We start from the raw sequence: 10,582 nt of genomic DNA, 5'->3' as shown, positions 1-10,582 counted from the left end.
GCGCAGGCCGTCGCTGCGCTCATAAACGCTAGTGTGAAACTAGCCTAACATGATGTTGACATTGCTGCTTTGCTTTTTTTAAAAAAACTGTTTTTATTAAATTATTAACAAAATATACAATTTTACAGCAGGACTTATGGTCATATGTTTTTTGTGGTATGCTGAGTGCAGCTCTGGGTATAATACAGGATGTAACTCAGGATCAGTAATGTAATGTATGTGCACAGTGACTGCACCAGCAGAATAGTGAGTGTAGCTCTGGAGTATAATACAGGATGTAACTCAGGATCAGTCATGTATGTACGCAGTGACTGCACCAGCAGAATAGTGAGTGCAGCTCTGGGGTATAATACAGGAGGTAACTCCAGATCAGTAATGTATGTACACAGTCACTTCACCAGCAGAATAGAGAGAGCAGCTCTGGAGTATAATACAGGATGTAACTCAGGTTCAGTAATGTAATGTATGTGCACAGTGACTGCACCAGCAGAATAGTGAGTGTAGCTCTGGAGTATAATACAGGATGTAACTCAGGATCAGTCATGTATGTACACAGTGATTGCACCAGCAGAATAGTGAGTGCAGCTCTGGAGTATAATACAGGATGTAACTCAGGATCAGTAATGTATGTACGCAGTGACCGCACCAGCAGAATAGTGAGTGCAGCTCTGGGGTATAATACAGGAGGTAACTCCGGATCAGTAATGTATGTACACAGTCACTTCACCAGCAGAATAGAGAGAGCAGCTCTGGAGTATAATACAGGATGTAACTCAGGATCAGTAATGTATGTACACAGTGACTGCACCAGCAGAATAGTGAGTGCAGCTCTGGAGTATAATACAGGATATAACTCAGGATCAGTAATGTATGTACACAGTCACTGCACCAGCAGAATAGAGAGAACAGCTCTGGAGTATAATACAGGATGTAACTCAGGATCAGTAATGTACACAGTGACTGCACCAGCAGAATAGAGAGAGCAGCTCTGGAGTATAATACAGGAGGTAACTCAGGATCAGTAATGTAATGTATGCACACAGTGACTGCACCAGCAGAATAGTGAGTGCAGCTCTGGGGTATAATACAGGATGTAACTCAGGATCAGTAATGTAATGTATGCACACAGTGACTGCACCAGCAGAATAGTGAGTGCAGCTCTGGAGTGGATTTGGTACTATGTTGTGGCTGTACCCGGTGGCAGTGTTGTGCTCACCACTTGGGGTCTGTGCAGGGTTGGCGCTCATCAGTATGTCGCACTGTCCTTCTTCCAAGAATGCACCTGTGAGGTTGTGGCATTGCCTGCTGTCACCTGCAAGCCTACGTGGACGAGTCATGTGACTTGTGCTGGATCATGTGATGTCACCCGTCAGTCCTGGCGCTTCACATTCCTTTCAGTTATTTTTAATGTCTTCTGCTTTTTCTATCTTTTTGTTTTTCCTCCCCTGCCCCACACCTCCCCCAATCTGCTGCGTAGAATCGTCACGGGACTCCTACCCACCAGTGAGAAAAGGTTGGTTCTGCTCTCACCACTCCCATCTGTCTCTTCACATTATTCTGTGCTGTCGCTTGCTGAAGACTGCAAATCCATCTGGTGCTGGAATCCTAAACGCTTCTCTGCTGGTGTATCCGGATGAATGGGAATCACTACTACTCCTAACCTCTTGGTGTTCATCCAGTGTAATTGGTGGAGGGTAGCAGAGATAGGTGGAGGCTGTCGTGGTGGTCAGTGCTGTCACCACACAGTGGGTTAGAACGAGCGTGCCCTGCGCCCCCGCCACCCGGAGCCTGTCTGTCGTTCCTCATTGCGATCTCTGCTTCCTGTAAACCCATCCTGACCTGTGATCGCCGTAGATGATGGCATCGCTCCAAGTGGTCATTTCATCCATTCCTTCTAGAAATGATCCATTGTAACAAATCCTTAGCACAAAAGAGACAGCAGTGGCTACTGGGCTGCCAGGATTGTGATAAAGGTCCCATCACTGACAGCAAGCAGAGATTTTAAAATGTAGGCTTGAAGCAGTCAGGGAAAGTTGTAGAACTTGTCATTATGAAGCTTCTTGTACAGAGCATGCCCTTAGTTTGCGGTCACACTGGACCCCCCAGTACAGTCCCTACATGTCATCTCTTTGGCAGCTTATCATACACAGTGCTATACGGTCATGTATCTGTACGGTACATGTATCTGGGGGCATGCTGAATACGTGGTGTATCTAAGCTGCTCCTGTGAGGTGAGGGGCCACTCGTCCTGCCTCCTGGTGAAAAGTGGGTTTTGTGGGTCCTAGGGAGCGATCTCGCCTGTCCTGGGTGGGGTGCGGTCTGACTAGCCCTGGGTGGGGTGCTGTCTTGCGGGTCCTGGGGGGTGTCGGTCTCACATGTTGGGGGGGGGGGGGGGTGGCGGCTGTCTCGCAGGTCCTGGGTGGGGGTGCTGTCTCGCAGGTCCTGGGTGGGGGTGCTGTCTCGCAGGTCCTGGGTGGGGGTGCTGTCTCGCAGGTCCTGGGTGGGGGTGCTGTCTCGCAGGTCCTGGGTGGGGGTGCTGTCTCGCAGGTCCTGGGTGGGGGTGCTGTCTCGCAGGTCCTGGGTGGGGGTGCTGTCTCGCAGGTCCTGGGTGGGGGTGCTGTCTCGCAGGTCCTGGGTGGGGGTGCTGTCCTCGCAGGTCGTGGGTGGGGGTGCTGGTCTCGCAGGTCCTGGGTGGGGGTGCTGGTCTCGCAGGTCCTGGGTGGGGGTGCTGGTCTCGCAGGTCCTGGGTGGGGGTGCTGGTCTCGCGGGTCCTGGGTGGGGGTGCTGGTCTCGCGGGTCCTGGGTGGGGGTGCTGGTCTCGCGGGTCCTGGGTGGGGGTGCTGGTCTCGCGGGTCCTGGGTGGGGGTGCTGGTCTCGCGGGTCCTGGGTGGGAGTGCTGGTCTCGCGGGTCCTGGGTGGGAGTGCTGGTCTCGCTGGCCCTGGGTTGGGGTGCTGGTCTCGCTGGCCCTGGGTGGTGGAGGTCTTGCTTGTCCTGGGGGGTGGTCTTGCTGGCCCTGGGTGGTGGAGGTCTCGCTTGTCCTGGGGGGTGGTCTCGCTGGCCCTGAAGTGGGGGCGGTCTCGCTGGGTGTGGGGGCACTCTTGCTTGTCCTGCGGTTTCATGGGCCCTGGGTGGGGTGCTGGTCTCACGGGCCCTGGGGTCGGGTGTGCTCTCGCAGTTCATGGGTGGGGTGTGGTCTCGCGGGTCCTGGGTGGGGGGAAGGGGTCTGGCATGTCCTGAGGGCCGGTCTCGCTGGTCCGTTATCTGGCATGTCTTGGGGACCGGTCTCGCTAGGGTGGGGGTGGTCTCACTGGCCCTGGATGTGGGGTCACTTTCGCTTTTCCTGGGTGAGCAGTCTCACTGGGGTGCTGATCTTGCTGGCCTTGGGGTGGTGTGCGGTCTAGCTGGTCCTGGGTGGGGGGGTTCTCACTGGCCCTGGGTGTGGGGACACTCTCGCTTGACCTGGGGGGAGGCGGTCTCACTGGCTTTGATGGGGATCTCGCTGGGCCTGGGGGGTGTCTCACTCGTCTCGGCTCCTGTCCCGCTTCTCCTAGTGGCGGCTGTCCTGCTAGTCCTAGCTCCTGGTGGCGGTCCTGCTCATCCTGGCTGCGGTCACGCTCTGTTCTCAAGCTTCTGGTGGCGGCAGCTCCATATCGGCTATGTTCGTCTCTTCTCTGATAACGATTTCTTCTCCGTTCAGGATCCGGTATCGCCGACAACAAACTGCTGATTGGCGCTGAGGAGGAAATCCTGAACAGCAAAGCGGACAAGAAAGTGGTGAGAACGAGTTGTGTGTCCCTGGCCTTGTCTGTGTGCCCCTCCGCCAACCCTGACTCCCCCCACCGCACCATCACCGCACCCTCATTACCGCTTCATACTTAGTGTTTTTTTTTTTTCTTTGCATTTCTATTTTCTGTTAATCTCACCACTGTTTCAGGTCATTGATGAGACCCTGGATGTGAAGGAAATGATTTTCAATGCAGAAAGAGTCAGTGGACTTGTGGATGAGCCGGTATGTATGTCTGCAAGACGACACCGCGGCTTCATGTGTCATCCCATGTCGTCCCCCATTGTTAATGAAAAATCCCAAGTCCCCATCGTTCATCCGCTCCGCTCAGTGTTGTACCCGCAGAATGATGTGTGATATGCAGATTATCCGCTGTGATGCAGCGTCGCTGAAAAGTCCGGACCCATGTTCATGCAATGTATTTGTTCTTATTGGAGTGTGCACGTTATAGATTCAGACTGAAGGCCGCAAAACCACGAAGTAAGAAAGGAAAGAAATGTGTGACACCACCCATGTGTTACTGCTCAGATTCCTCATGTGTCCCGTTACCCTGATGGCGGCTTTACTCTCCTCGCAGAAGCTCCGGTGTTACGAGAACTCTGCCTGAGGAGGTTTCTGGTGGAAAAGCTTCTGATGTCGGTGACGTTCAACACTGCAGATCCCGCAAATCATCAATCTCAGCCCTTTACAACCTAGAAAATGTTCGAACTCTCGTTCTACAGAAGAATTTGCTGTTTTTTTTTGAGATTTTTAGCTTTGAATCAAATCCAGTTCTCAGTGTTAGAGGGTAAATCACATTTATGGGACAAATCTAACAGTTGATGATTGGACATAATACTACTCATCTGTGCCAACATCCAGGAAATCACTATGTAGCTTGCGCCCCCCTCGGTGGCCGGCTTCTCCTAGCTTGCGCCCCCCTCGGTGGCCGGCTTCTCCTAGCTTGCGCCCCCCTCGGTGGCCGGCTTCTCCTAGCTTGCGCCCCCCTCGGTGGCCGGCTTCTCCTAGCTTGCGCCCCCCTCGGTGGCCGGCTTCTCCTAGCTTGCGCCCCCCTCGGTGGCCGGCTTCTCCTAGCTTGCGCCCCCCTCGGTGGCCGGCTTCTCCTAGCTTGCGCCCCCCTCGGTGGCCGGCTTCTCCTAGCTTGCGCCCCCCTCGGTGGCCGGCTTCTCCTAGCTTGCGCCCCCCTCGGTGGCCGGCTTCTCCTAGCTTGCGCCCCCCTCGGTGGCCGGCTTCTCCTAGCTTGCGCCCCCCTCGGTGGCCGGCTTCTCCTAGCTTGCGCCCCCCTCGGTGGCCGGCTTCTCCTAGCTTGCGCCCCCCTCGGTGGCCGGCTTCTCCTAGCTTGCGCCCCCCTCGGTGGCCGGCTTCTCCTAGCTTGCGCCCCCCTCGGTGGCCGGCTTCTCCTAGCTTGCGCCCCCCTCGGTGGCCGGCTCTTTCGAGAATCGGGTCATTTTGGTTGAATAGCTCCACTATCTCTTCTCTGGACAGCTGATGTTGAGATGTGTCTGTTGCTTGTGCACCATTTGAGGACTGTGATCTGAGTTGCTACCACTTTGCAGTTTTTGAAGCTGGTAACGCTTATGAACTTATCCTCTGCACTAGATGTCATTTGTCATTTTTCTTTTGCGATGGACTTCATGAGAGACAGTTTCATGATAAGAATTGATTATTTTCAAGATACCATTTAAGATTCTAGCAATTTTCCCATTCCTGACGGTGAAGCACTTTGTGAATGTAGGTAATTCCACACATGACCTCCGGATGAGGCGACCTGATCACTGGAGCCACTCCAGGAGACGACTTGATGAAGCTATGGATAGACAATGGGGTGTATAGCCGTCAGAGTAACAGGGGCACCAAGAGGAGTCTGAGGGGTAACGCACGTTCTGCGTTGTGGATTTAGGTGGCTACGCTGCTGGAGTAAACCGATAATTCAACAATGATGGCAATGTTTTATTTTTTTCACAACGCCTTTCAACATCTATATGAAGTGAAAAGAAGCAAATGTCGGACAATGATGGGGACTTGATATAGATGCTGGTATGGTGTTGTAAGGCGGTGTGAATCAAAAACCCTTGTTAACATTGCAGAAGAATCTGTGTACTCCAGCAGCACAGACACTAAACGCGTTTCATGTTTCTGGATCCAATATTTCCTGTAGGCTTTATCCTGGTTTTTCTTCATGGTTGTGCCCGACACAGCGTTAGCTGGGCACTCGCCCACTCTCCCTCCATTAGGTTTCGTTCTGTGGTGTCCTGTGTTCCCCACATCTAGGTTTATTAATGTGTCCCTTTTTGTTTCCATATCTGTTTTTTCTTTCCTTTCTGGTTTTGAATCCACAATGTGCACATTCCCATAAGAACAAGGAAACCGTTACATGTCCAGAGAGGTGAGGGCTTTTTAGCGGTGTCGTACAATGTGTCTGATCAAGGCGTGTGAGCTTATGGCTGCTGCTGACCCTGCGGGAGAATGTCCACACTATACAGCTGAGATCCGTACACATCCTGAAGTCATGGCAGCTCTGGAGGTGACTGGAGGATAAGTCACAATGTAACAGCAGAATAGTGACTGCAGCTCTGGAGGTGACTGGAGGATAACATGATGTAACAGCAGAATAGTGACTGCAGCCCTGGAGGTGACTGGAAAATAAAACAGGATGTATCCGCAGAATAGTGACTGCAGCTCTGGAGGTGACTGGAGGATAAGACACGATGTAACAGCAGAATAGTGACTGCAGCTCTGGAGGATAACATGATGTAAAAGCAGAATAGTGACTGCAGCCCTGGAGGTGACTGGAAAATAAAACAGGATGTAACCGCAGAATAGTGACTGCAGCTCTGGAGGTGACTGGAAAATAAAACAGGATGTAACCGCAGAATAGTGTCTGCAGCTCTGGAGGTGACTGGAGGATAAGACACGATGTAACAGCAGAATAGTGACTGTAGTTCTGGAGGGGACTAGAGGATAAGACACGATGTAACAGCAGAATACTGACTGCAGCTTTGGAGGATAAGCTATGATGTAACAGCAGAATAGTCACTGCAGCTCTGGAGGTGACTGGAGGATAACAAGATGCAGAATAGTGAGTGGAGCTCTGGTTGTGACTGGAGTATGGATTTGAATGTATATATTTGTTATTGGTGACGGTGGCCATTACCTCGATCACTGGATGATAGTTTTCTTAGGGCAGTACAAGTTTGGGGGTCACACTCGCGGCTCCTCGTCTCCCGGCAGCGGTGGCACCACTTCTCCCAGCGGCTCCTCCTTCTTCGGGCGGCCATTCCTCCTCCCCTGGCAGCGGCAGCTCCTCGTCTCTCGGCATGGTACATTCGTGCTTTGCTGCTGGGGTCCTCACCTTGCCGCCTTCTTATCTCCCCCAGGACACGGACGGATCTCTCCGCAGTGATTTCAGCTTCAGCAGCGGTACATTGATCGGCCTCTTGGTCATCGCTGTGGCCATTGCCACCATCATTGTCATCAGCCTGGTCCTGCTGCGGAAGAGACAGTATGGCACCATCAGTCATGGCATTGTGGAGGTGAGCGCTGTTTAATGGGATCCTCTTTCCGGGTTCCTATATGAAGAGTTCCCTGATGATCCACTGATAGACGCGGGGGCGGTTGGTTGCATTGGCAGTCGGGGGTATTCTGAGCGCGTCGGCCATGGGTCGTCTCCTATGCGGCTGAGCATTGTGTGATGTGGCAGCGCAGTGCAGCAGATCCATGGGGCGCAGTCAGGTCCCAGAAGAGAATTAATAAAATAACATTTAAAAACACTTTTTACAAATTGTAAATATTGATATTTGGAAAATAAATCCCCGTCCACCAAAACGCGTATTTGTGTGAGCCATTGAACGCCGGCGTGGGCAGGGGACGTCACAGAAGTCCACAGTTATGGGGTTGTTTTCTCTTGCCACAGTCACAATGTTGTCACCGGCTGTCACCTCAGAGATCAGGGTCACGGAGGGAGTATTGATTCCAGCTCCCCGAGTTGCTCTATGCTCATCCACCTGGGGCTCAGACACCGGCCTCGCCCTGGCCTCACATCAAGGAAAATAGAAAAAAATTGGAGTCCGGCTCATCAGACCTGGATTTTCCTTTTCTTTTTATTTTTCAAAACAAATTATAGTGCATACAAAAGAATGTACATGGTCGACATGACCCAGCCGACGCGTTTCGACTTCCTTAAGCAGTCTTACTTATGACATGGTAGTCATGAGTAAGACTGCTTAGTGCAGTCGAAACGCGTCGGCTGGGTCATGTCGAACATGTACATTTTTCTTTTGTATGCACTATAATTTGTTTTGAAAAAGAAAAGGAAAATCCAGTCCTGATGAGCCGGACTCCAATTTTTTTTCTATTATCAGAGGGAGAAATCGGCGTCTCAGAAAGTGGCGACAACAAACCCAGCTTGGCTGAACTGTGGGGGATTCTTATCTTTTTCAGCACATTATACAGTAAAACAAATCAAGTACAACCCGTCCTACACAGGACCAGCCCCCCCCCGTACGTCTGAGGAGGGGAGTAGTGATGAGCCCAAGGAGAAGACTATGAAGAATGCCCGAGGGGTTAAAGGGGCCAACCATGCTAGTGATGTACAGTGGGCTCTGAGCTGGTGGCCATGGTGGGATCTGTATTGTTTATATGGCCCAGCCTGTGGCGGTCGGACTACCGGTGTGTGATCTCTCTGTGGTGATGTCGGCACTGATCTGCTCTCATTCCTCATAGGTGGATCCCATGTTAACCCCTGAGGAGCGCCACCTGAACAAGATGCAGAATCACGGCTACGAGAACCCCACCTACAAATACCTGGAGCAGATGCAGATCTAAGAGCCGGGGATGGGACGGGGTGGGGGGTCTATGTAAGCCTGGGGTGGGGTATGTAGTTGGAGATGGGGCCAAAGATACTGGGGGGCATTGATTTGGGTGTCACTGCTGACCAATGCTGATAGATTGGACTCTGATCACTTCCAATATTTTATTTTTGTGTGTTTTTAGCCGGGTGACAGGATAGGGTTAATCAGCGTCTTCACCGAATCTTTTCTTTGTCGTGTTGTTTTTTTATGAATCAGACGCCATCGCTGTGAGTCTCCTGCATACGATATACATAGATAGAGATATATATATATATACGGCCGGGCCGGTGGTCTCTGCTCTCGCCACCACTCTGTCGCCTCTTTCTATTCGCTTATTTAAAAGATGTAAAAATGTAAAAAAAAAAAAAAATATACAAAAACTGCAAAAAATCATCAGGACGGGAGTCGTGGATGTCGCTGCGGACTTTACTGTAGGATTGACGGCAGCGGTGGGACTACGAGTCCCAGTTGGTGCTGGAAAGCTATGTGCAGTCTGTGATGTAACGCCAAAGGCTACCGACCACTCTGCTATGGAGGTAAATTAAAGGGAGGGGGGCCTGTACCGACCCCTCCGCCATGATGACTTTATACTACTGATGTGCACTCCGGGCCGGTGCGCGGCCGCTGCGGTGTTCGCTCTTGTTCTACTTACCAGTAAAGTGGATTGTTTCATTCCCCGGGGCGCGGGGATCTGTTTGGGATCACTCACGACCATGGAACCGCTGCACTTTACTGACTCCGCCCCTTTCTATGTAAAAGCTTTATTGGTAGTGAGAACAAGATGGCAGCGGAGGTTTTGCATGTGGCGCCTGATCCCGCCATATGGTTTTGGTCGAGAGTGGATAATTCACTGTGCATCCTAGCATGTGCCGCCTCTTGCTTGGCGTGCCGCCTCTTGCCCGGCGTGCTACCGCTCTCCTCATTCCGTGTCTGTTTGGCTTGTAATCAGCGCATCATCTCAGTCTAAGGTTCTGGTAACCTCTGGTTGTGTCTTTTTCTCGTTCTCTTTTATTGTGATTTTTATTTTTTTGTATCTTTTTCCTTTGAGTTTTTATTTCGATCGCACTATGCACAGATTCTACTTTACCTGCAAGATCCCTTGTGTGTTCTGTGGGAATGTAAAAATTGGAGAAAACACGTCAATAAAAACTAACTTCCATAAAGCCAGCGCCTCGTGTGTGTGACTGTCAAGGCCGTGTCTGAGCACCAAATGGTGCACGGGGGGGGGCAGTGCATTCACATCATTGCCAAGAATGGCAGGAATCTGAGGTGGGATGTGACCAGCAGGTGGTGCTCCTGATCCATACATTACGTGTGGAGACCACAACTGTCACGGGTCCACACCGGCTCGTATTGCGGTATATAGTCGCTGACCACTTCAGAGAGCTGCACTCTTGAGTTCTGCCCTGGAACACACGCATGACCCTAAGGGACCGGTTACCACCCCTGCATCAGGACTTCGAGGGGTTTTCGGAAAGTTTCTACATTTGATATGTGCTGAGAAGTGATGATTCCTGGTTGTAGAATGTCAGACTGATCAGTCCGGCTCTCGTAGGCCCCGATCATAGCTCCAGGCACAAGGATTCTGCTCATGTAGAGGCGATGCCTGACTGCTTCAGGTATTTACACAAAACTCATTATAAATGTTGTGGGAGGGAGGCTGGCACATCACAGTAGTCCATTACACATGGAACAAGCTAAACGTTTATCATTTGTCTGCCCTTGCACCTCTCAACCACAGCTGGCATCTGCTCCTACCCTCCTTCACCACCACAGCTGGCATCTGCTCCTACCCTCCTTCACCACCACCACTGCTGGCATCTGCTCCTACCCTCCATCACCACAGCTGGCCTCTGCTACTACCCACCACCACCACCACCGCTGGCCTCTGCTCCTACCCTCCACCACCACCACAGCTGGCATCTGCTCCTACCCTCCATCACCACA

General features: G+C 51.8%; 1 protein-coding gene across 7 annotated transcripts in view; it reads left to right on the top strand.

Moving 5' to 3' along the window:
* Nucleotides 1-9,798, top strand: part of APLP2 (amyloid beta precursor like protein 2) — a 73,477-nt gene extending 63,679 nt beyond the window's left edge. For 2 of the 7 annotated variants that reach the window (XM_073570064.1, XM_073570060.1), the window contains 5 exons: nucleotides 1,478-1,513; nucleotides 3,699-3,775; nucleotides 3,936-4,010; nucleotides 7,163-7,318; nucleotides 8,508-9,798. In XM_073570064.1, coding sequence (XP_073426165.1) covers nucleotides 1,478-1,513; nucleotides 3,699-3,775; nucleotides 3,936-4,010; nucleotides 7,163-7,318; nucleotides 8,508-8,609 — 446 coding nt within the window. In that variant the 3' untranslated portion in view covers nucleotides 8,610-9,798. The remainder of the gene's footprint in view (nucleotides 1-1,477; nucleotides 1,514-3,698; nucleotides 3,776-3,935; nucleotides 4,011-7,162; nucleotides 7,319-8,507) is intronic. The other 5 variants (XM_073570065.1, XM_073570061.1, XM_073570066.1 and 2 more) reach the window with 3 other exon arrangements.
* Nucleotides 9,799-10,582: the final 784 nt, after the last annotated feature.

This window comes from Dendrobates tinctorius, unplaced genomic scaffold (assembly GCF_039654945.1).
Source record: "Dendrobates tinctorius isolate UK_male_01 unplaced genomic scaffold, ASM3965494v1 ptg000028l, whole genome shotgun sequence".
In the NCBI taxonomy this organism is placed as follows: domain Eukaryota; kingdom Metazoa; phylum Chordata; class Amphibia; order Anura; family Dendrobatidae; genus Dendrobates; species Dendrobates tinctorius.
This window is presented reverse-complemented; position numbering and strand designations above follow the sequence as displayed.